The sequence below is a fragment of the Pelophylax lessonae genome, assembly GCF_965119305.1.
Source record: "Pelophylax lessonae genome assembly, chromosome: 9".
NCBI classification, from domain to species: domain Eukaryota; kingdom Metazoa; phylum Chordata; class Amphibia; order Anura; family Ranidae; genus Pelophylax; species Pelophylax lessonae.
Window position 1 is genome coordinate 37283350 of NC_138776.1, and position 27235 is coordinate 37310584.

The 27235-nt window shown below is 45.1% G+C and overlaps 1 protein-coding gene across 2 annotated transcripts in view; it reads right to left on the minus strand.

Moving 5' to 3' along the window:
- CLCN1 (chloride voltage-gated channel 1) overlaps nucleotides 1–27235 on the minus strand; it is a 302592-nt gene that overhangs the window by 135395 nt on the left and 139962 nt on the right. For both annotated transcript variants that reach the window (XM_082267331.1, XM_082267330.1), the window contains exons 2-4: nucleotides 17334–17466; nucleotides 13114–13245; nucleotides 4005–4136 (exon numbers count right to left, since the gene is read on the minus strand). In XM_082267331.1, the coding sequence (XP_082123457.1) occupies nucleotides 4005–4136; nucleotides 13114–13245; nucleotides 17334–17466 (397 nt within the window). The remainder of the gene's footprint in view (nucleotides 1–4004; nucleotides 4137–13113; nucleotides 13246–17333; nucleotides 17467–27235) is intronic.

The window sequence follows — 27235 nt, forward strand, 5'->3', positions numbered from 1 at the left end:
CGTCTGCTCTCACGGTCGATTTTTAGTTTTTCGAAAACGAGTTTGCCCAATATTTCGGCTAGTGTATGGCCAGCTTAAGAAACGACAGCAGAGATTGTGGCTTGCAGAACTAAGAAGCCGCAACAGAGATGGTGGCTTGCTGGACTAAGAAGAGTCAGCGGAGATGGTGGCCTGCTGGATAAGGAATGACAGCAGAGATGGTAGCTTGAAGGACTAAGAAGCGGTGGTAGGGATGATGGCTTGCAGGACTTAGAAGCGGCCACATAGATGGTGATGTGCAGGACTAAGAAGCGACAGCAGAGATGGTGGCTTGCAGGACTAACAAGTAGGCAGAGATGGTGGCTTGCAGGACTAAGAAACGGCAGCAGAGATTGTGGCTTGCAGGACTAAGAAACAGCAGCAGAGATTGTGGCTTGCAGGACTAAGAAACGGCAGCAGAGATGGTGGCTTACAAGACTAAGAAGCGGAGGCAGAGATGGCGGCTTGTAGGACTTAGAAGCAGTCACAGAGATGGTGGCTTACAAGACTAAGAAGCAGAGGCAGAGATGGCGGCTTGTAGGACTTAGAAGCAGTCACAGAGATGGTGGCTTGCAGGACTAAGAATTGGTGGCAGAGATGGCAGCTTGCAGGACTAAGAAGCGGTGGCAGTGATGGCAGCTAGCAGGATTAAGACGTGGCAGAAGAGATGGCAGAGATGGTGGCCTGCAGGACTAAGAAGTGGTGACAGGTATAGCAGTAGAATTTTATGAAGTGGCAAGAAGATCTGTAACCTCAACATACATCATAGCAAACATCAAACTGCAGAAAAGGCCAGCACTTCAATAGTCCAGGTAGAAAAGTGTTACTGAAGCACCATAAAAGAAAATACACCGATGTTTCAATGGGGTGCTTTCTGTCACCTGGATAACATGGGGCCGGATCACCTCCAAAACTCAGGGTATTTTCTGGTATAGGACTTCAGTAAAACTTTTAGATCTTGACTTTATTTCAGTGCCAAACTTTTCTGCAGTTGGGGGTAAGTGTGCTGTGCATACTTACACATTACAGTGAGAGCTCACCAACCACAATGCAAACTGTAGGTTTCTTGCTGGAAGTGCAGGCTGGGAGATAGTGTATGTAGTGCCCCAGTAGGCTACTTATGTTAAATTTAGTTTTTGGGCCTCCCTGTAGCCAAGGAGAGCAACAATCATGTAATAGTGTCTTTTCTGGGTTCTTCTGGTGAAGGCTTGGTTACTTTCCCCTGAATCCCACTGAGCTCTGGGATATAGTAGATCGAAGCGCATAGAAACTGGCCTGCATATTAATGCCTCTTCAGCCAATCCCTGGTCAGGGGAGTGAGTGACCAGCAGGGGACTGAGAGGGGTATAAATAGGTTGGGACCCAGAACAGAAGTCTCTTGTTCCTTGGGGAGTAAAACCTAGCTTAAGGGCTGTGGCTTCCACGGGAGAATGCCTGCACCTGCAAGAATTCTTTTTGGTGTCAAAGCTCCTGCTTAGGCTGAAGGACCTCTGGCCTAGACCCCTGAATATATACAGAAATCTCATCTGAGGATCCAGGACACAGGCAAATCAAGTACCGAAACTGATACTGCAGGTATTCAGTATTCACGACACAGTAAGTACCAGACTTTTGGACATTCCTTAATTTGGGAGCCCTTTTTCTCAGTGCATCTGGGACTATACTCCTCTCCAGAAGTTCCTGTTTGGTACCAATTTATCCCTCACTTTAAAGGGGGTACTTTCACCCTAAAGGAGCAGATCAGCCATGGAGTCCTCATCTACCGTTTAAAGTTTTCTTTGAGTTTCCCAAGGCTCACCCTTACCCTACCCAGGTTCTATTAGCAAAATTAAACTGCAAAAAGACATGTACAGCCTGTTCTCTGCCTCAAGTGACTGCCGTGTGCCTGGCTACTGTGTGCCTATCAGGGAATGGAAACTGGGACCAATCAGCCAGACAGGTCCTGGGTCTGTGCTACATATAAATATTTGGCAGTGATCTTGGTAAGTCAGTCTTCCACTGGACCCCCTCCTTGGAAAAGAGACAAAGTTGTTTGGCTTCACTCTTGGGCCTGCTGCCTGGAGAGGGTGAGCATGTGTCTGCAGAGAGGCCTGGGATTGAGGCCTAAAGTGCTGAGCAATGTGGATTGAAGTACCATAGAAGAACTTCAACCGAAGTCTGGTTCCCGAAGAAGCTAGGTGGAAGCTTGGTCCTTGACTGAAGTACGTTATGGTAGTTAAGCAATCTGTTACTTTGAAACCAGGAGCTGAATTCACAGAACTCCAAACTGACCTCAAGGCCCTCTGTCAATGGAGGCTGTAAGTAATTTTTTGTTCTTCTTGGGCCTTGTCCCTGGATAGAGTGACAACGTGTCTACAAAGAGACTTGAGATTGGGACCTAACGTGTTAAGCAAAGGGAATCAAAGTACCATGGAGGAACTTCAACCTAAGTGAAGCTGGGTAGAAGCTAGGTCCTTGACTGAAGTATGGTGACCACAACCCAAGGAGTTGGTAGCTGAACTGTTCAGTACTATGCCGCCAAATGCTGAATTCACAGAATTATGGATTGGCCTAAAGGTCCTTTATCTGTGGAGGCTGTAGATACTTTTTTGTCCTTTTTCTGGATTCTGCCACATCCATGAGTATCCTGTAACCTAACCCCATCTCCCAGGAGTTTGAGTTAGAGCTATTAAACTCAAAGTTTGCTATAAAAAGTGACTGGTGCCCTTCTGTACTCATTACTCTGCTACTGCCAAGCATCTGACCCTAGGGTGAAATGCTATCCCTCTAGCCTCTGAAGTTCCTAATATGCCATTGAGGGTCAAGAGGGTGATATATTATCATCTTTTACAGCAGGGCTCAGACTGAGAGAGTCACTACCATAAGCCTATCAAGCTTTACTGCATTTCATAATGCACAGGGGGCTGGATGATTGAAGGGAAGAGCAAAGGGGAGGGTTCCTCAGTGTGCTCCTTCTCCTATGCTATCCAATCACAAGGTCCTTGACCAAGCTGTACTGCTTTAACTGCCATAGAGAAAAGTGAGGTCAGAATCAAGCTGTGCTTACTAATGGGATGACTGGATTGGGAAAATGGGTGAATAGAATTACAAATGGCAGGTACGTACTGTGTGAGGTGTGCTTACACTTTCTCTTCATACAAAACACTTAAAGTGGTAGTAAACTCTATTTTTTTACCTACCAGTAAGCTTATAATAAAGTTTACCTGTAGGTAAAAATGAATATCTCCTACACATGTATTGTTTAGGAGATGTTCTAGCCAGCAGCAGCCAGTAACATAATCGGCGCATGCGCTCTGAAGGAACAGCATACCTTTGCCGTTCCTTCAGTGCTGTGTGCTGCATCCGAAAATCCCATGTGTGGCACGGGAGTGACGTCATCACGGCTCGTCCATTCAGGCGGCCGGAGATCTCAAACCTGGAAGGAAGACCAGGAGAAGATGGAAGCCTTCGCAGCAGTGGGCTACGTTCTAGGGTAAATCTTTCATAATGCGTTAGTATGCGGGGCATACTAGCGCCGTTCCTTCAGAGCTGTGTGCTGCATCCGAAAATCCCAGATTTAGTGGAGGTAGATTTAGGTGGCCTAAAAGGATGACGTCACAGGAGTGACGTCATCATGGCTCGTCCATTCAGGCGGCCGGAGTTCTCAAACCCGGAAGGAAGACCGGGTGAAGATGGAAGCCTTTGCAGCAGTGGGCTTCGTTCTAGGGTAAATATTTCATAATACGTTAGTATGCGGGGCATACTAGCACATTATGATGTTGCCTTGCAGGAGGAAGATTTTTTTTTTTGTTACAAGAGTTTACTACCATTTTAATCCCTAGATGTATTGGGGTGCCTTCATAATGAATGCCACCACAAGGCACTGTGGGTTCCGTATACTCTCTGTGGCAAAGCCCCCTCATTTATGAACACAAACTCTGTAACAGTCTGCTACAATGCTGTGATAATACATGAAACATTGGGAATAAATAGCGAAAACCACTTACCTATGGCCTGTGGAGATACTAAGTGACAGAAAACAGCAGCAAACAATATAAGGACCAGCGGAAACGACACCCAGGCCATATACTGGTACCAAACGTTATGTACGGCCGCTTCTTGATACATCCATTTGTAGGCTAAGGACATGGAAAATAGAAGACAGTATTGAAAAAACATACAAGACCACACATACAAGAAAAACTGGTCTTTGCTCAATTTTATTTAATACCCAATTTTGGGAAGCTTAAAAATGATCCATTACGGCGGGGCTGGACCTGTCCTGCAAGGATTAAAGAGGTTGTAAACTCGTTTGAGTTTTTTTTTTTTTTTTTTACACCCTGCAAAAGAAAGACATAATGAGCTAGTATGCATCGCATATTAGCTCATTATGCAATACTTACCTCAGAACGAGCCCCCGCCGTGCCGCTCACTCACCTCTATGACGGGCGACATGTCTAGTCGCCCGTCTTCCGGGATCGCGGCATCCGGCCATCTGATTGGCCGGAGCCGCGGTGACGTCACTCCCGCGCACGCGCGCGGGAGCCGACAGTCACGGCACGGGGCTCTGAAGGAACGGCACGATCGGCCGTTCCTTCAGAGCGCATGCGCCAGTGACGTCACTGGCGACATGTAAGGTAAATATCTCCTAAACGGTACATGTTTAGGAGATATTTACAGTACCTATAGGTAAGCCTTATCATAGGCTTGCCTATAGGTACAAGTTGTAGAGGAGGGTTTACTTCCTCTTTAACTAGTCTAGGGTAGAGTTTTTCCACTTTAACCTACCTGATTCCCTGCTCCCTCAGCAGATGGCGCTCTCCCCACTCTGCAGCAGTGGACTGTCCCTCTGCGTTACCACGTCCAATGCAGGGCTTTGGACCTGATGATTTCAGGACTTCAGACCACTGGAGCATGGGGCAGAAAACACTGTAGGGACCGGTCTAGCAACACGGAGGAGGAAACGAAACGGTCAGGTAAGTAGATCTTCTATGTCCCTTCTATGTCCCTAAGACCTAAATGAGCAATTAACCCTTGTAACGCGGGGGGGCTGTTACATTTCCTGGAGTAATGCTGGCCATACACGTACAGAATTTCGGCCGAAAATGGTAGTTTTAGGAAAGATCGTTCGAAAATCGGGCCGTTAGTGAACACAAGTTTACTGATGATTTCGATCGTGTGCCCGGCTAATGTCGATAGATCCATAGCGAAAACCATAGGCGTGCGCACAGGGTGTGCCGGGTGTGCCTGGGCACACCCTAATCACCTAGGGCACATTAGCATTATCGCTCTGTTTGCCAGTGAGGAGATGGGAAAGATCTCCCTTGGACCTGCTCTGCCATAAGAGAAGTGCCACACACTTCTATTTCACTTTGCCAGTAGGGAGAGTAATGTATCGGGCCATGTACATGTAGGCAAACACATGCATGTGTATTTAAACTTTGGGGTGCACACCCTAATGCCATAGGCTGCGCACACCTATGGCGAAAACTTTTATTGTTTCTACAAAAGTTGTTACATGTATGGTAAAATTGAAACAAAAATATTCAGACTCATATTGTGCATGTTATCGAACGATCATTATTAACATGGAAACGATTATGTGAAAGAGTTTTTTTCTGTAAGTTAGTGGCCAATTCGCTTTCGACTGACGAATAATCGTTCAGTCTGCAAACAGCCGAAATTCTGTGCGTGTATGGCCAGCATTAGGCTTTCAGTTGGCAACTTTATAAATGCTTTTATGTTTATTTGATTACTTTATTTTACAAATAAGCCTTTACCATGATATTGTGTCTGCAGTTATGCTAGGCTTTCTAGAAGCAAAGCCCAGCAGTGTCCTTAAGCTATATCGCTAGAACAACATGCTGAAAGAGATGCTGGAAACTTTTAGACTTGAATAGGTAGTCAGATAAAGGAAAACTTCAAACAAGCTTAAAGCGGACCTTCAGTCATTTTTTCATTATTCCATCTATTAAATCCTTTGCCCTTGTTTTTTTAACTTTGGATAGTAAAACATTTTTTTTTTCCAGTAAATTCCTTATACAGCCCACTTCCTCTTTCTTGTCTGGTAAAAAGCCTAGGCTAATGACATCATGCACAGCTCTCTCTCTCTCACTCTTTTGAGAGTTTGCCAGCAAGGGAGGGAGGGATGAGTCATAGGAGAGCCAATGAGAGCTGCAAAGCCGGGAAGGGGCTGGATGAGGGTGGAGATAACAGGAGACTGCAGAGATCCATAAGGATCCATCAAGCGAGGAGAAATGTGCAGGCAAGCAGTGGTGTAAGTGTGTATGTATATATATATACTGTGTGTGTGTATATATATATATATATATATGTGTGTGAGTGTGTCTGTATATATGTGTGTATATATGTGTCTCTGTGTGTCTGTGTAAATCCATGAAGTGCACAGGCAGCAGCTTCACCTGCCCACAGTTAAAATGGCTGCAGCCAGATTTAGTGGAGGGAGATTTCTGCAAATTCTGCAGCATATTTGGCAAGTACAGAACCACGGTATATATAAAATATTATGCAAAGTGGATGTAGGGAAGCTTCAGAATGGCAAATATGTTTTTATTACAAATTATGTGAGCAGACTGCAGTTCCTCTTTATTAGCTCTGGCGAAGGCAACTCCCTTCCAGCAAGGATTCCCTTCATGGACACCAAGCAGTACCTCAAACCATAGAAATACGAAAGAAGCACCTGACCAAAACCTGACCAAGGTCATTTAAATTGCTGAAAAACAATTTTAAAAAATTGTTGATAAAGTTGTATAACCTTTTTTATATTACTTTTTTATCCACAAAAGCTTTTTTGGAATCTTTTATGCAGTTTTTGGTTTGGTGCTCCTTTCTGTATCTTTATAATGTGTGGCAGACTTTGTGGATCCATTGGTTAGGAAGGGAAGTCCTGAGTAAGTTGAATAGCAGTAGTTTGTTCATAATATTAAAGATGTTTCGTACCTTTTCCAAGCCTCTTCTTCAGTTCTAACTGCACTGAAGAACATCTGAAGAGTTGGCTTGGATAACCTATAAAACTTCTTTAACGTTGACCTTGGCAAATAGGAAGCTTCACAGAGACACAGTTGAATTGTACAAAGGCTCTACAGGTTCCCTCTTTCCTACATGACCATGCTGGAGCCTGGTGATTGGCTGGCTAGGTGCTACATCAGGGGTGCTCTCATGTGACCCTCAAACCCCAAACCAGGGAAGCGCATGCCCCGGGCCGGCAACCCGTTAATCGGGATCTGGGATTGCTGGCCTGCCATCCCAGAGCATCACAGTGCATTGAGTTGGCAGCAGAGGAAACAGGTGGCTGTGCAGAGAGCAGGAACCACATAAGCGGATGCTTCTTCTGTAGCACCAGCTCCTGTCCCAGGCGGATTGATACCGGCTTCTCCTCCTCTCCCTTCTGCCGGCATTCAGTGGGCTGCAGGAGGAAAATGTTCATTATGCTATTCAAAATAAAAAAAATTCAAAATTTCGGAACCATTTCATTTCAATAAATTTCAAACGACTGCTGAAATGTGGGAATAATGCCCACATCCTTATAGTCCGAAGTGTGCGTACAAGTCACCCTCAGGTGGGATTTTTTTAGGGCATGAATCAAAAACAGTTTTAAAGCCGTAAAGATTTTATTACATGTATTTTACATAGAAAAAGTATATACAAACATTTAAAAACAACGCGGTTACAATTCCACTTACTCCCCTGCAACTCATCTTACTGTTGGGGTCCCCCAAGGTTCTGTCCTTGGACCGCTACTATTCTCAATCTATACCTCCTCCCTGGGTCAGCTAATAGCCTCCCATGGCTTCCACTACCACTTCTATGCTGATGACACCCAAATCTACCTCTCTACCCCTCAGCTCACCCCATCAGTCTCCTCCCGCATCACTGATCTACTAACAGACATATCAGCCTGGATGTCTCACCACTTCCTATAACTGAATCTATCTAAAACCGAGCTCATAATATTTACTCCTCAACGTGCTCCTTCCCCGGAATTCTCTGTCAAGATCAATGGAACAACTATCAGTCCTTCCACACATGCCAGGGTGCTAGGGGTAACCCTGTACTCTGCACTGTCCTTTCAGGCTCACATCCAATCCCTGTCCAAATCATGCCACCTCAACCTCCGCAACATCGGTAGAATACGCCCCTTTTTAACCAACGACACAACCTAGCTTTTAATTCACGCCCTGGTTATCTCTCGCCTCGACTATTGCAACTCCCTCCTCATTGGATTACCCTTACATAGATTATCCCCCCTTCAATCCATAATGAATGCAGCTGCAAGACTTATCCACCTTACCAACCATTCAGTGTCCTCCAACCCTCTCTGCCAATCCCTTCACTGGCTTCCACTCACCCAACGAATACAATTCAAAGTGCTAACAATAGTTTACAAAGCCATCCAAAACCTTTCCCCCAGCTACATCACTAACCTGATCTCAAAATATCAACCAAGCCGCTCTCTTCGGTCCTCCCAAGACCTCCTGCTCTCTAGCTCCCTTGTCACCTCTTCCCATGGTCGCCTCCAGGATTTCTCCAGAGCTTCTCCCATTCTTTGGAACTCTCTACCCCAATCTGTCCGACTGTCCCATAATCTATCCATCTTTAAACGATCCCTGAAAACCCTTCTCTTTAACCACTTGCCGTCTGCTCACTAGAGCTCTACTGTGGCAAAGTGGTTCGTTATCGTCTGGCGACGTAGACCTACGTCGCCAGACACTCCTCTTTCTCGGCGCCGCCGGAGGCTCGCTCCCGCTGTATTCAGTCACAGCGGGAGCCCGGCCAGGAGAGGAGAGGCGGCGATCACCGCTGCTCTTCCCCGATCGTCGGGGAATCGAGTGTGGAGATCCGCCCGCTTGTGTAAACAGAGCGGGCGGATCTCCTAAGTGACAGGCAGGGTCAGATTGCAGGATTCAGCATAGCTGAACCTGCGATCTTTCCTTGTGTCACTCAGTCACCTCCCCCCACACATGTCAGTAAGCACCAGGCATACATTAACCCCTTCCTCTCCAATAAAATTAACCCCTTCCCTCCCAGTGTCATTTTTACAGTAACAGTGCATATGTATAGCACTGATTACTGCAGTAATGTCACTGGTACCCCCAAAAGTGTCAAAAATATCAGTCAAGGGTCTGATCTGTCCGCCGCAATGTCGCAGTCCCGCAAAAAAAATCGCAGATCGCCGCCATTACTCGTTAAAAAAAACAAACAACAAAAATGACAGAAATCTTTCCCTTAGTTAGTAAACGCAATAACTTTTGCGCAAACCAATCAAAATACGCTTATTGTGATTTTTTTTAACCAAACATAGGTTGCAATAAACAAATTGGCCAAAAATTTAAAAAAATCTTGATTTTTACATTTTTTTGGGGGGGAATTTCATATAAAAAATGTGAAAAATATTGTTATTTTTTCAAAATTGTCGCTCTTTTTTTGTTTATAGCGCAAAAAGTAAAAAATCGCACAGGTGATCAAATACCACCAAAAGAAAGCTCTGTTTGTGGGAAAAAAAGAACGTACATTTTGTTTGGGTACGGCATCGCACGACCGCGCAATTGTCAGTTAAAGTGGCACAGTGCCGAATCGCAAAAAGTGGCCCAGACGTAAGACAGCAAAATCCTCCGGTGGTAAAGTGGTTAAAGAAGCCAATCCGGGTACTAACTAATACAGCGTTTCACTTTCTCCATCGGCTCATCCCCCACAGCTATTAACTTTTGTATCAATTGACCCTCCCTTTTAGATTGTAAGCTCTAACGAGCATGGCCCTCTGATTCCTTTTGTTCCAAATTGTATTGTAACTGTAATGTCTGCCCTCATTTTGTTAAGCGCTGAGCAAACTGTTGGCGCTATATAAATCCTGTATAATAATAATAATAATAATAATTAATTGTTCTACAAATGTAGCCTGATTAGACTGTTGGTAACAGAGATAACCCAACGCGTTTTGAAAAATCTTCTTCAGGGGTATAGGGCTACATATTACATTAATATGTACAACAATTAATTATAACTGCATTGTTTTTAAATGTTTTTATATACTTTTTCTATGTAAAATACATGTAATAAAATCTGTACGGCTTTTAAACTGTTTTTGATTCATGCCCTAAATAATCCCACCTGGGGGGGGGGGGGGGGGGACTCGTATGCACATTTCACTTCAATGTGACCCACGACCGGTTACCAAATCACTTAAGTGGTCCTCGCTCTCCAAAATTTTGAGCACCCCGGTGCTACATTGTGGGAAATGTTCCTCCATACCCAGAATTACCCAGTATTCTCTGGGCTGCTGAGGTAGATCAAGGTAAATCAGGAGGGAGTTGAAAATAAGTACATGACCTCACCTCCTAAATGGGTAAATTGCAAGTTTCCACTAAAGCTGCATTGTAGTCAAATCCAAAGGTGCAGCATATAACCTCACTGAGGTGACAAAATCTACCTTCTCTAGTATTCATTAATAGATGTGAAAACAATATATATATATATAGTGCAGCGCTAGAAAAATGTATATATAGTCCATAAAATATACATTAAATGATTTGTATAAAAATGATAATATATGAATAAGGTGAGTCCCAAGTGAAGGAGCGAGATTGACTGTCCAAGGTGATGCATGTGATCAAAGAAGCTGATAGATCCCAACACCTTCAGAAATGAGGAATCAATACGCGCTCACCAGAGGTTGTAGACCCAAATTACCTTATAGCAAATGGTTACATATAGTTACATAGTAGCTGAGGTTGAATAAAGACAGTAGTCCATCCAGTTCAACCTGTGTAGGTGTGTGTGGCCGTAATCATATCACATACCCCTGAATGTTCTGATCCTTGAGATGTACGTCCAAGAGTCTTTTGAAAGCCACCATACTTCCTGCAGTAACTACCTCCTGTGGTAGAGAATTCCACAGTCTTGTAGCCCTAACAGTGAAGAACCCCCTACGTTGCCTGAGGTTAAAACACTTCTCTAATCGCATTGTATGTCCTCGAGTCCTCATGCAATCCTTGTGACTGAATAGCGTTTTTTTTATGCTGAGATCACCATTGAGGTATTTGAAAATTGCTATCATGTCCCCTCTCAGGCGTCTCTTCTCCAGGGAGAATAAATCAAGCGATTGTAAACGCAATACCCTTTGAGAAAGTCAGGTATGATGAAATGCGTCAGAACTATGCCAACCTCATTACATGTGTTGTTACCATAGGATGATTGTAAGTGCATTTCCTTTTTAATAAATAGTTTTTTTAGCGGATTTACACTATGTTTGTGTCATTTGGCTTATCCCTATATGTCACTGGTTTATTGGGGGATTCCACCTTCCTCATCTTCATCTTATAGCCATATACTGGAACATTCATGGATGCAGCCTAAGCCGGGGTGACCTATGACATAGCACGTGAGCCTTATCTGACCCATTTGCTATAGGGTAATTTGGGTCTACAACCTCTGGTGAGCGCATATTGATTCCTAATTCTGAAGGTGTTGGGATCTATCAGCTTCTTTGATCACATACATCACCTTGGACAGTCAATCTCACTCCTTCACTTGGGACTCACCTTATACATTTATTATCATTTTTATACAAATCTTGGTATAGTTAGCACAGAATAACGATTATAGGACAATATCCCCCCGGACATTATCCCCCAGGACAATATCCCCCGGGAAACATCCCCCCTGGACAACATCCCCTGGACAATATCCTCCCTGGACAATATCCCCGTAGACAATATCCCCCCTCTAACCCTATGTCCAGGGGGATGTTTTCCGGGGGGATATTGCCCGGGGGATGTTGTCCCGGGGGGATATTATCCGGGGGGATGTTGTCCAGGGGGGATTATGTCCAGGGGGATGTTTTCCGGGGGGTATATTGTCCCGGGGGATATTGCCCGGGGGATGTTGTCTTGGGGGGATGTTGTCTCGGGGGGATATTATCCGGGGGTATGTTGTCCAGGGGGGGGATTATGTCCAGGGGGATGTTTTCCGGGGGGATATTGCCCGGGGGATAATGTCCGGGGGTATATTGTTCCCCCTTTTTGCATTATTAGATGTGCCTTATTCACAAAGATACCAAACTCATCAAATTCCCTATTCCTTTTATTTAGATTGACCACAAAGTATATAGGCAATCGCAGATGTAGATAAGCAAGTAACTCCATAATAAGTCCTTATGTATTGAAGGGGGCTAAATAAGTTCATAGTTTTCCACTGTAGTAAAAATACTCCATAATAAAACTTCTAGCGCAAAGCAGGCAGCTCCACCAAGAGACAGGAACGGATCTCTGAAAACACAGTAAGAGTCAGTTCACATTAGCGCGACTTGTCAGACGATTTGTCAGCCTGACAAGTCGCGCTCCCTCGCGGTCCATTGACCGCTACAGCACCCGTTCTAATAGGAGCGACACAAGTCGCTCCGACTTAGAAAAAGGGTCCTGTACTACTTCGGGGCGACCTCGGAGCGACATGCATAGACTTCCATTATGTGAAGTCCCTGCATGTCGCTCCGAAGTCGTGGTGCATAGTAATTCACAAGTCGCCCCCGAAGTAGTAAGGAGTCATGTCGCCTCAGTGTGAACCGGATCTAAAGGGCACAAGGGGCGCCACTAAGTGCAGTATTAAAAACAGCTTTTATAAGGCAGTCAAATGTGCAGCCACATAAATCCACGAAGGGAGAGCTTGTAATTACAGTAGCATCTGTAGATGGATCGTCCACACACCAAGCAGGATTGCTACCGTAATTACAAGCGCTCCCTTTGTGGATTTATGGGAGTGCACATTTGGCTGCCTTAATAAAGCTGTTTTTAATAGTGCATAAATAAAGCATTTTACATAGTGGCGCCCTTTGTGTCCTTTACCGTCCTGAATCTTAACCTGTTAAAATGTAGACTAGAGTGTTCCTCATCTCTGAGCTCGCTGCAGCCTTGCCCACGTATGCTGCAGCATGAAAAAAGAAAATGTACCGGATAGTCATTTGACAAGAGCCAGCAGATCTACCCAAAAGCACCTGATGCATATGTAATGAGCAATTGAGACCATATATGACTGCAAAGCATACACATTAAACATTGTATTAGTTATGAATATTTACCAAGACTATATGTCCCAGTAAGTTACCTTGTAAGCTCTTTGCACTGGCGTAGTCCATGCTCCAGCTGACCAGCGCCATCACAAGACCCAGCAGAACCAGGAAGATCCAGTCTTCGCCCAATTTTTTGATGAGATATTTTTTTACCCTCTGCACACAGGCTGCAAGATAAGAAATTAGAATAAGACCAACCAGCCAATTGCATAATCCTACAGCAGGGGTACTTAATCAGGTATATCCATAGCGCTTGGGGGTACAGGAACCAAGTTATGGAGGTATGGGGCTGGATCTCTGGATAATAAAAAAAAAAAAAAAAAAGAAAGAAAAAAATGAAACAGAATTTTCTTCATTTTTGAACCTGAAGTGGAGGAATTGACTTGATGTGCGCAGTAATATGGGAATAACATTGTCAGTTAGTGTACCTTCAGCCCATGTTTGCACAAAACTCTCACAACAGCGACAATCTCACTCGATGTAGGTAGCTTGTGTATCTTATCGTCTTTTATATAAATAAATATGATAAAATCCTTAGAAAATTTCTTAGAATTTTCTTTCTGTTGTTCTGTACCTAGCTATACATATGTGTAGCACTGCCCCCTAGGGAGCTGCTGAGAATTACACTTCTTGGGTTCCCCTGGGTTACCATTAGCAACTGAAAGCAGATACACAACATTAAAAGTTCTCGGCTCAGACAATGAGCAGTCCAGGGGATTTGGTTTTTGTGTTTTATTTTAGAACTTGGATGGGAGAAGGGATGAGTGGGATACTCCAACTTGAACTATGCACAATTTCTGAGGACAACTGACTGCAGAATGCGGCAAGGCCACTGCTTCACCTTGCCACTGAAGTGAAGATGAAGAACATGGACTCTTTCTTTACTCTTCAGGATCTAACTTGGCACCCCATTTCTCACTGGTTGTGTGTGCTGACCTCCTGTCCACTGACTCCTCACTGGAATGGTCCCCTTCCTGGGCAGACCCCCGGCAAGCTCCCTGGTACTCATGGACACTGTTTTTCCTCAGGTCACTCTGCCTTTAGCTCCACTGTCAGTATCCTGGACCTCCTGGCTCAACATCACACTCTGGCTCACTAGGCCGACCACCTGTGACCACCTTCCTTGCTGACAGGAGGAGAGACAGCCGTCACCCTCCTCCTGGGACCTGGCTTTTCCGCCCAAAGACACCCTGTCACATGTGCCCTTGGCTTTTATCACCTATCCCAAGATGCACCACTTCTGTGCCAACCCTCTGGGACAGCCACAAAAGCCTGTGTGTCACTGGCTGGGTTTCCTCCACTGTCCAACAGGCTCCCCTATTGGATACAGTGGGGACACTCCCTCAGACCAAGTGAATCACACATGGACACATGTAACAGGCCTAACTACTGATCAGGCTCCCCTGATAAGCAGGCAGAGCAAAACTATCCTTTTTTTAGCACCTACCTAGGAGCGTGTTACATATGTAAAGAGAACAAAGGTATTGACATCTTTTGGTAGCCAATACGACTAATGATGATTTTGACCAATGACCAGTGTGATATGTCTGTGGTGTGATCGGTCGACATTGAGTGTTTTAGTTGACAACGCTGCCATTTTTAACCACTTGCCGCCCGCCCACAGTAGATTTAATGTGGACAGGAGGCACAGACAGGCAGGCCGGACATTGTACATGTAAGTTATTTGCATACCTGTAAGTCGCTGCCTGTCTTCTGGGCATGCGTGTGCCCCCTGCTGACCCGTGCTGTGACTGGACACAGCACAATAAAGACAGCAGATTTCACCCAGTGATTTTGGTCGAAACCTGCTGATCAGCTGCGCCCAATCACACGCAGAGTTCTGTGTTTACAAACACACAGAACTCTGTGTACATAGGAACATCGGTCTGGCTGTTTCTGCTCCCTGAAAAGCAGGGAGAAAAAACAGGCAGGTCAGTAAGTAAAAGCAGCACACATTGCATGTGTTAGGTACACAGGTAACCCCTTGATTTCCCCTTGATAATAACCCTTTCCCACCCAGTGTCATTAGTACAGTGACAGTGTATAGTGTTATCACTGATTACTGTATTAATGTCACTAGCAGCCTCAGTGTCAGTCAGTTTGTGACCCTCCCAGGCAGATTGCCCGCCACCCTATCACAGTCACAGTATAAGTCACTGATCACCCCCATTACAATAGGGGGGTCTATAGCTGCCTTAATTCCAGTATATCTATCATAGTTTGTAGACACTATAACTTTCACACAAATCCCAATACACTTATTGAGATTTGTTTTACCAAAGACATGTAGCACAATACATTTTGGCCTAAATTTCTGAAGAAATTAGATTTTTTTTTTATTGGATATGTTTTTTAATTAAAAGTAGAAAGTATCTTTTTTTTTTTTTAAAGAAAACATTTCAGTCATCTTTCATTTATAAAATAAAAAAAAAAAACAGTGGTGATCAAATACTATAAAAGAAAGCTCTATTTGTGTGAAAAAAATTGCATTTGTGTACAGCATTGCATGACTGCACAATTACCAATTCAAGGAGCACAGTGCTAAATAGCAAAGAATGTCACAAAGGTGGGTAAAAACTTCCAGAGGTCAAGTGGTTAATTTGGTGGAAGGTTATGGAATTTTTTTGTATTTATTGTCATTTTTTACTTTTTTTGTACTAACAGATTAACACTTGGCTAGACCACGTATGCCCTACTAAATAAAGCCTGATTGGTGACCACTATTTGGGTCATATTGCTTTTTGGTGATGATGAGTCTGGTGAAGGGGTATAGGGACATTTTGAAGAATCCATTGGGAATCTGTTATCTAAACGTTAAGGTCCCATTTACACAGGCAGACCAATCAGGTCCCCCTACCAGTTTTTCAGGCGGACCCGATTGGACCCTACAGTATCCTCTCTGGAGATTGATTGTATAGTCCTACCCAGCTTTACCCTGAATGACAGGCACCCTATACTAAGCAAAAGAATGGTCCCGGGATTCCCCATACAATTGAGAACGTGCAGTGCCCTACCTAAGTAGTATTGGTGTCCCTTAGAATTAACTTAAAACCAAACAGAGACAGGAAAATAGAGAACTGACACCAATTTGTGGCTACTGCACCACCCCGCACCATCCCATAGAAACCCAACCCCTACGACCACACCCAACCTCACCCCCTGGACAAAGCCCCCCCAAGGACCCACATTCCCCCAAAGACCACAACAGTCTACCTACTGCTGGAGAACCTCAGATGGTGCAGCTACAATTGCATGAACCATCTACGCCACAATGGGCTGAGCTGCAAAAACACTACTTAAGGCCCGTACACACATAGCGATTGTCGGCCGTAAATATTTCGGCCAACGTCCGATCGGCCGATTGTCGGCTTGTTAGTATGATGCTTCCGACAACCGACTGCGACTTTTTCGGCCAAACAGAATCTGGTGTGCAGGCTTTAAAATTTTTGTTGGCCGTCACCAGAACGGCCGATTGTTCCTCAGTCAGTACAGAATTCGGCCGAGAAACAGCAGATGAGCAAGACTGGGCATGCTCAGAGAAGAAAAAACACACGGAAAGTTAACCATCATATGACATCACTTCTGCAGTCAGCTGTTGTTGGCCGACAAAATTCGTATGCAGTCTTTAGCAGTTTTCAACCGACAGTACAGCTCCGGACAAAAGACGGACGATCGTTCAGCCGACAATCGCTACGTGTGTACGGGGCTTAAGTCTCCATGCAGTACCAGGCTACTATTTGACCTATATGCTACAGGCACCCTACCACTAACCAATAAAAGATCTCAGTGACCATTAGGGAGATGCCCTTCCATATCTGAAGTGCAGTCATTGTAGGTATTGAAACTTGGGGGTTGATTTACCAAAACTGGAGCACTCAGAATCTGGTGCAGCTGTGCATGGTAGCCAATCAGCTTCTAACTGCAGCTTGTTCAATTAAGCTTTGACAATAAAACCTGAAAGCTGATTGGTTTAATTGCAGAGATGCACCAGATTTTGCACTCTCCAGTTTTAGTAAATCACCCCTCAGTCTTCTAGATGTAAGTGAGGAAATAGAATGAGTGCAAAAGATTTCTAGATCCCAACCACTGTCCTGTTCCCTTTTTCTCTTTATCCTTTCTGATAAACCACAATAACGGAGATCTCCTAGATTTACAGACACTATAAGACAGGCAAAGTCTGGTTCCCTATATGCCCATTTGGTACCTTGTAGGTGCTGCTGGTAGAGCAAGACATTTTTGTAACGTGCGATCTTACCGTAACACTTGGAGTAGCACTCCCTCTGTACATCAGGTGGTTTGGTCGTACTGACACTTTGCCTCTGTTGCTGTAATTTGGCAGCTTCTTTCCTGGCAAATTGCGAGAGCTCCTCTGTATAATGGCCATAGGTCTGGAAAGAGAACAAAGACAAAACATCAGACACTTGTGATATACCCAAAGGCCAGCCACAAGCAATTTGGGTAAGACAAGTCAGTGGCAAATGCCAGGATTGCCAGGTTACCAGTTGAGGCTTTATACAGGGTGTCACATAAATGTAACTGATGGAGTTCATTAAAGCCATTAATAACCTGCTAGTATATAGGGGTAAACGAGAAAACAGTAATGCTGTGGATCTGCATGTTATCGTACAGAGATAGTGTGACGGTACTCATCGCCACTGGGAGTGAAAGACAGATACTTAAGGGGCACAGAGAAAATGGTTTGGATAACTTCAAATGGGAGAGTAATATTTATCAACAGTATCTCTCAAGAACTATGAAGATTGAATCCCACTTTACACTGTGAGACCTGCCTGTTGCCATGAAGTCTGTGACACCTTGATGTGTATTCCATGTTCTTCAATGAAGGAGACGGACAGACTGTCAATGGCAGTCTTCTCCTATTGTCTGTTTTGAGGTGGGATGTGTATTGTGTTAAGTCTGCCTGTCACATTGTTAAATGTTAATGACCTTACATTGTTCTGTCCAGATGGCTAGATAATTAGTTCAGGTTAATTCTGTTTCTGTATACAATTTCATCTGCATATGATAATGTAATCAGGCAGATGGGAGGGATTGTGTACACTGTATGGGAGTGACTGAGTGTAAAACTCTGTTTTTATTGGATTGTGAATTTCATGTCCTGTTCCCCACAAGGTCCACCTGGGCGGTAACCTTGTGGGGGAAAATGGTATAAAAGAGCAGCTGTACCATTAAACCTAGAGTTCTACTTCACGCTCAATCTAGAGTCCTGTCTCTTATTGGGGGAATCTATTCAAGGGAGTATGAAGAGAATAGCAATCCCTTGTAGCAATCACTAAGCTCTTGTAAGAGCTTGTTCCTGTTCCCTCTTCACCTCTGGGGAAAGAGAGTTTCACCCATTGGAACCTGGAGCCTTGTCATAAGTCCAGGGTGGGTAGGAGACGGCGAGACCCCAACCAAGCTGCGGCGGTCCGTGGGGTCTGAGGTGGTTATGGTGCATGGTGGAGTGCTTGGAGCCCTCGGGAAGCACTAGTAGCATCCGTCAACGGAGGTACCTAGTCGAGGTGCCGGTTGATCCGTTACAGATAATGTCTTTGTTCTAAAGGTGCAGACTTGTCTGGTGTGAGACCTTTCTCGTGGCAACTCTCTAGAAGAAAGGGGCTGTGAAAATAATGAGGTCTGATGAATGAGAATGGAGGTCATACTAAACACAACTTTTCTCCACAATGCACAAGTCTGTGACACTACGAATATTTTGCATCCTAGGGTAAGGCAGAGAGCTGACACATTCCATATAAGGCCTCCACAGTAAAAATCCTGATTAAATTGTTACGACATAAGGATTGCAGATACCAAGAATTACAACCTTTATTTTCTTCAAACCCCAAAATACCAGAATTACCCCTGCCTGCTCCCAAACTTGACCAGACAACAATAAGTCTTAGGCTCCATTCACACTTGTATGACTAAAAAATGATGAGACTTTAGAGTGCAACTTTGACGCAACTTTGGATGGGTGAGACTTGGATGTGATTTGCTGTACCTCTACAAAGTTGAACCCGCTGCTGCACCACTGTTACATGTAAAACATTCAGGTGTGACTTTCATGCAACATTTGAGGGTTTAAGTGTTACTAATTCCAGGAGCCTGCAGTCACTATATTTGGTCCCCCACAGTGCACAGAGCATGGAATCCAATTATTTTAGTAAATATTAACGGCTAAATACCTTTTGTCATCAGCAGTATATAGCAGTCCAGAGTATATAGCAGTCCAGAGGTGTAACTAGAACCATCAGAAGAGATGTGTTGGAGCTGGAGAGAGTACAGAGAAGGGCAACTAAACTAATTAGGGGATTGGAGGACCTTGATTATGAAGAGCGTCTCCAATCGCTTGATTTATTCTCCCTGGAGAAGAGACGCCTGAGGGGGGACATGATAGCAATTTTTAAATATCTCAATGGGGATCTCAGCTTAGAAAAAAAGCTGTTCAGTCGAAGGGATTGCATGAGGACTCGGGGGCACACAATGCGATTAGAGGAGAAGCGTTTTAACCTCAGGCAACGTGGGGGGTTCTTTACTGTTAGGGCTACAAGACTGTGGAATTCTCTACCACAAGAAGTGGTTTCTGCGGGAAGTACGGTTGCTTTCAAAAGACTATTAGACGTACATCTCAAGGATCAGAACATTCAGGGCTATGTGAGATGATTACGGCCACACACACCTACACAGGTTGAACTGGATGGACTATTGTCTTTATTCAACCTCACCTACTATGTAACTATGTAACTATCAAGGCCCGGTGCAAGAAACCATGAAGTGCTCATCAGTGCCCCTATCAGTGCTCATCAATGCCCCTATCAGTGCCACCTATCAGTACTCATGAATGCCGCCTATCAATGCTCATCAGTGCCGCCTATCAGCGCTCATCAATGCCGCCCATCAGTGCCCATCAGTGCTGCCTATCAGTGTCCCCTATCAGTGCTCATCAATGCCGCCTATCAGCGCTCATCAATGCCGCCTATCAGCGCTCATCAATGCCGCCTATCAGTGCTCATCAATGCCGCCCATCAGTACCCATCAGAAATATGGAAGAGAGGAAAGTGCCTCTTGAGTGTTGTAAACAATTTATTTGCAATAAAAAAGTAGTAACTCACATGGAAGTTAGTATTAACGTGTATGGGCGTCACGCTCCGGAGGCTGGATGTATGCCAAGTCCTGATGGTGTCCGGCAGTCCGGGAGGACTATAGAGGCCCGCTCTGGCGTCTTCCGGGTGGACACAGTGAGGAGGCTTGTACAGCGGCCGGCGGCGTCTGACGTCACAGGCGTAGAGTAGGGCAGTGAGGGCAGGCTGGGCTCACAACGCGTTTCGGAGCATGCCTCGATACCCGGTCCGGGCATGCGCACTCCTTTGTCAAGTGTTCAGTGCTCATCAATGCCGCCTATCAGTGCCACTTATCAGTGCTCATCAATGCTGCCTATCAGTGCTGCCTATTAGTGCCACTTATCAGTGCCTCATCAATGCTGCCTATCAGTGCCTATCAGCAGTACTCTGAGCTGAGTGTGTCTCTCTCATACAGCTCAAACTGAGAGCCTGCACTGACAGTTCCCCCTCCCTCCTACCTCGCACAGATGGGAGACAGCCGATCTGCTCCTTCTCCTTCCGCCCATCTCCTGTGTGCACCGCGGGAAGTGTGAATGATAAAATTCAGCAGCTTAGTTTCACACTTGCCACGGTGCACACAGGAGAGGGGCAGGAGGAGAAGAAGCAGATCAGCTGTCTTCTATCCTTGCGGGGGAGGAGGGACTGTCAGTGCAGGCTCTGAGTCAGTGACAGAATGGGTGGGTGGGGGCGGACCCTACCAGTGACAGAACAGGCGGGGATGGGCAGGGGCGGATCTTCCCAGTGACAGAATGGTGGGTGCCCCCCTCACAGTGGTAGAACTGTGCCCCCCCCCCCCCAGTGGCGGAACTCCAGGGCCCAGTCGCAAATGCGACTGCTGCGATCTTTCATTCTCCTCTGACTGTCCTATAAGGCTTCAGGACCTCTGACCCTCTGTGTGGAGAATGCTGATTGGCCCTGTGTTGATCATATGCTTCCCCCCCCCCCCAGAAAAAACTCTCTAGTAATACACAGCAAACTGAGCATGTGCAGAGCACCCCTAAGGCTCTGTATTATCACCAGATGGATTGGGAAAGTAAAAGAAGGGGAGGATCAGAGAAGACAGGATCAAACAGCCTTTTTACGCAATGCAGAGTACATAGGTGTGCACAGTCCACTGTATTAGGGTGTGCTCGCCAAAACTCAAACATATTTGTGTGTGCATGCATGTGTATACAGCATATAATGACGGTGCCTAAAGAAGAAGTGGCTGCAGACCAAGACTATGGGGTAGATTTACTAAAGGCAAATCCACTGTGCACTACGAGTGCAGTCGCTGTAGATCTGAGGTTAAGATCTGAAATAAGGGGAACCTCTGCTGATTTTTATCATTCAATTATGTGCAAGCAAATATGCTGTTTTTTACTTTACTTGCATGTCCCCCTCAAATCTACAGTGTCTGCACTTGTAGTGCCAAGTGGATTTGCCTTTAGTAAACCCCCCCCCCCACAAAAGTGCAACAATGTTCACCACAGGACTACACTAACCCAACTGGTAAGGCTAATCTAAATAATACACCTCAGGAAGTACCGCCATGGCTAACAGAGGATAGACTTAGAACTAAACTAGAGAAACTTAACATAAATAAATCACCCGGACTGGATAGCTTGCACCCGAGGGTTCTTAAAGAGCTCAGCCAGGTGATTGCCAGACCATTATTCTTGATCTTTAAGGATAGTTTACAGACGTGTATGGTGCCAGCTGATTGGAAAAAAGCCAACGTGGTACCAATATTCAAAAAAGGGCAAAGATATATCCCGGGTAACTATAGGCCGGTCAGCCTAACATCAGTAGTCTGCAAGATTTTGGAGGAGATGTTAAGGGACCACATACAAGACTTTAATAATGAAAACTGTATAATTAGTAGTAATCAGCATGGATTAATGAAAAATCGTTCTTGCCAAACCAATCTATTAACCTTCTATGATGAAGTGAGCTGCCACCTAGATAAAGGAAAGCCTGTGGATGTGGTGTATCTGGATTTTGCAAAGGCCTTTGACACCGTTCCCCACAAACGCTTACTGTACAAACTAAGGAAGGTAGGTATGGACCATAAGGTGAGTACCTGGATAGAGAACTGGCTCCAGGGGAGAGTCCAGAGGGGGGTGATTAATGGGGAGTACTCGGATTGGGCGGGTGTGGAAAGTGGGGTCCCCCAGGGTTCTGTCCTGGGGCCAATCCTGTTTAACTCATTCATAAATGATCTAGAGGAGGGGATATCCAGTACAATCTCAGTATTTGCGGACGATACTAAACTAAGCATGCCAATATCTTCTATGCAGGATGTGGAAACCTTACAAGAGGATCTGAACAAAATAATGGGGTGGGCAACTACATGGCAGATGAGGTTTAATGTTGAAAAATGTAAAATAATGCACCTGGTCATCAGTAATGCGAAAGCAAGCTACTCTCTGGGGGGGAAACCTCTGGGTGAGTCTAGGGTGGAAAGGGACCTGGGGGTACTGGTAGACAACAGGCTTGGCAGTGGCATGCAATGCCAAGCCGCTGCAAGCAAAGCCAACAGAATACTGGGATGTATAAAAAAGGGGATTCACTCCAGAAATAAAGAGATTATTCTCCCGCTCTACAAGATTCTGGTCCGGCCACATCTGGAGTATGCTGTCCAGTTCTGGGCACCGGTCCTCAGGAAGGATGTGCTGGAACTGGAAAGAGTCCAGAGAAGGGCAACAAAAATAATTAGGGGAATGGAGGACATCAGCTATGAGGAAAGACTACAAGCACTGAACTTATTCTCTCTGGAGAAGAGACGATTGAGGGGGGATATGATATCAATGTACAAATACTGTACTGGCGACCCTAGCATAAGGAACAAACTTTTCAGAGAAAGGGAATACAATAAGACACGTGGCCACTCACTAAAACTAGAGGAAAAACGGTTTAAGCTAAAAATACGTAAGGGGTTCTTTACTGTCAGAGCAGTGGGAATGTCGTATCAGCAGGGAGCATTGATAGTTTCAAAAAACTATTAGATGGGCACCTTAAAGACCACAACATACAGGGGTATACAATGTATGGATAACAGCAAACACACACACACATCATAGGTTGAACTGGATGGACTGATGTCTTTTTTCAACCTCACAAACTATGTAAGGACAGTGGGAAATACAGAGGGTGACACGTTTCACACAATTATACAGTTCTAACTCATAACCCATAATCAAAAAAAGATGTCACCATCTGTATTTCCTACTGTCCTGTGGTGATCATATTGTTGCACTTTTGGGAAGTTGCAATAAATGGCCTCACACTGCCTTGGTGGGCAGCCACTTCGTCTTTACATCTGCATTTTTTGCACGTTTAAAAAATAATTTTAGGCCTGAAGAATACATAAAACCCCCAAAGTATAAGGAATATCAATTGGTTCTGCGCCATGAAATTTGGTCTGCAAAGTCATACCCCATGATTTCCAATGAGTACCGTTCACATCTTCAAGTCTCAACAACTTCAAAGTAGTCCCTGCACTACTTTGGCCCAACTTTGATGCGTTTTGAGGTCCATAGACTTCAAGATTGCACAGGTATTGCTTCAAGTCCAGTCAAAATTGCGGCAAAAATGCTATACAATTGCACGACTTTTAGGTTGCACAAGTGTAAAAGGGCCTAAATGTATTACTTATAGCTGCTGTCTCAACTGAGTACAACTACCAAGGTAGATGTCAAGAAATAGGAAATAAGGGGGTAGGTGGATTTGGCGCTGCTAGTGATAAATGTGTCACAATAAATATGGAGTATAAAAAGAACAGTGCAACAGAAACAGGACAATCCTGGTAATAAACAGTCTCTAAATCTGATGAAAGGGAGAAGTGATGAAAGGAAGCCGCTCCCACAGTAGAGCAATAATCAACCACCGTGAAGAAACAACAGGGGTACTCGTACCAAACCAGGTGGACCCTCAAATTAATGAAAGGTCAATCGAGCATGGAATGAGTATCTGGTGTCAGATCAGCAGGTATCCATTCACTATAACTCCTTTATCTCATAAACGGAATGGAAATAAACTTTTCAGTTGTAAATGCCCCCAACTCCTCCAAAAGTACCTCACAAAAAAATAAGGGGGATCCAATAGTGTAATACGTTCAAACTTGAATTTTATTAGTAAACAATGGACAGGTACAATGGACAACTGGCGTTGTTTGAAAAACAGCTTGGAAATTCAAAAATGGCCGCGGCAGAAGCGTGCTTACATGCGTCATACGTGACTGACGCGTTTCATCATCATAGACGTTGTCTTTGTTTTAATAAATATGGAGTACCCTTAACTGGGATTCAGCCGAGGAGCAGAGCTTCAGCCTAGAATGGGGGTCAGGAGATGGACAAGAAGAGAGAGAGAAGGATCGGGGCAGAGTCACTACACCATGGGCCTCTGGTTTGTACTTGCCCCTTAGGCTGAAAGTTGCCAGTCTACCCCTGTCAGTCATTCTAACTTTATGGCTGAATTCACATCGCATTTGGACATAAATGGTGTAGGACCATTATTTTGGTCCGCACTGGAATCGTATTACATGGGTGTTCACATCCATGCGACCCGATACCTGCACCATGTGGCAGTTCACAGTGCCATTTGCGAACAGATTTGGAGGTGTCATTAAAGCAGAATTCTGCCCCCCCACCAGCAAAAAATTAAAAGTCAGCAGCTACACATACTGTAGCTGCTGACTTTTAATATTAGGACACTTATCTGTCCTGGAATCTAACAATGTCAACACCCCTGCCGATGTTTCCATCAGGTCGGTTGCTGCCGCTGCCATTGCCAGCAAGGGAACCCCACAAGGCTTTGCTTCCGGTTCCCTACTGTGCATGAATGGCCTGGAGGCAGGGAAGGAGGAGGGTGGCCGAACTTCCGAGTGATCGAGCAGCGACGCAATCTCCCGGAAGTGGATTTCATTTGACATATCTGTCAAAAACAGGTACCCGCTCCCCCCTGAAAGGTGCCAAATGTGGCACTGGAGGGAAACACCGTACCTACTTGTCACGTAGGGCAGCCCACAGAAATTAATGGGTTGTCCTATGTATGTAACGTAAAAATGTGCAAAAAAGAGTATGAATGAGCCCCATAGCTTTTGCTCTGCTGTTCTGTGTGAACATCTCTCCCTCTCCTCCCGAACAGACAACTGTCAGTTTTTCTTCCCATCTGGGGGGCAAGTAATCCTTCCTGACCTCGTAATGACAATTTAATTAATTCCTCAGATCAATCATCCCAATTAGATATGAGCTAATAATAAGCACAGAGACCACTGTCTGCGCTGAAGCACCTAATCCATCTTTAATGCCAGCTAGTGGGATCTGCCATCGCACCGCCCTGGAAGAAAATTCCATCACGCCGGCGGAGAAGACATCTTTTAGTTGATGCTAATGGACACGACTCCGTCGCCGGCACAGCTGCTGCTATGAGGAGCGCGCTGAATAAATATTTGTCTGCTGACCTCTAATAAAGAACAGAATAATGGAAATGCTGGAGGTGACCTTTTGATTGGAGCCGATGTATACCCAACCACTTACATCTCATGTCTTTAAAATAATCCCTGGTGATCCTGCCATGAAAGGTCCTTGTTCAGGAACTACCTGTTATAGGGTGACAACGCTCTGTCCTTATATCCCAATTGTGCTCCTGTGCTGTCATCCTGGTGGAGCTACAAGTGGCCATTCCAACATACAGGAATGATCCATAGGATGCCACCATCAGAGAAATGGCATGCAGCCATCATTGGAGTGCATGTAGGCATTGCAGTGAATGTTTCAGACAAGCAGGGGGGTGCTCAGGGATGGAGAAAAGTGTCATCTGCCAAAGCAGCCGTCCCTTGCTAGCTCCGTTGTCGGATTGGCCGTGGTGGGAGGAGGGGTACCTTGTCTGTTCCCACAGTTAGTCTTAACCACCTCAATATTGGGCACTTTCACCCCCTTCCTGCCCAGGCCAGTTTTCAGCTTTCAGTGCTGTCACACTTTGAATGACAATTGTGTGCAAAAGTGTACCCAAATTTATTTTTTATCATTTACTTCACACAAATAGATCTTTCTTTTGATGGTATTTAATCACTGCAGGGTTTTAAAAAAAAAAAGTTTTTTTTTAGTGTCTGTCAGAAAGTTTTTTCTCCTTCCCTGATGTGCACTGATGAGGCTGCACTGATGGGCACTGATAGGTTGCACTGATGGGCACTGATAGGTGGCCCTTATGGGCAATGATAGGTGGCATGGATGGGTGGCACTGATGGGCTGAAAGGCAGCACTGAGGGGCACAGATTGGCCTCACTGATGGGCACAGATTGGCATCACTGATGGGCACTGTTGAGGCTCCATTGTAATCAGGGCATTAATGATCAGTGTCCTGACTACCTACACGTCTCCCCTGTGAGGAGATGCCACTGATCCGCTCTCCTCTCCTCACACTCAGTCAGTGTGTGGGGAGGAAAGTCGATAAACGGCACTTCCTTGTTTACATGTGATAGGCTGTGATTGGACACACATGGGTAAAGAGCAGCAGCCACGGCTCTTTGCTGAGATCAGGGTCACCGATTTAGCGGCTGAACTGGGCGCCGTCATATGACGTCATCCCAGAACAAGAGCTGCCCCATTCCGCCGTCATTTGTCTGTACGGCAGGCGGGAGGCAGTTAAAGAGCTAATTGGAAGATTGGACAAAGTACTACATTTATTTTGTCCTCTCGGAAAGACAACACATTAATAAAAAACGGAAGTAGGAGTATAGAAATAGGAGACTTCTCTATAGGTTTATATTTATATATTTATGTAGCACCCTCCTAGTTAATGCAGGCTGTTAGGGAAATGTAGTTAGCTCCTCAGTAATTAGTGGAGCAGGGGTTGATTTGTCAGGCCTGCTCACTGTCTCACAGGCTGCTGCTCTGATTACTTCCCCCTGTATTTTAGCATTCTAGAACTATAGTGGGAGGAAGAACAGAGTGGGCAGCCACTCTGAATATTTATGGAACTCCAGCCTATCCCTGGGGAGGTGTGCCCAGAAGGTGGTGGGGGAGCCCATAAATAGTCTAGGGTCTGAGGCAGA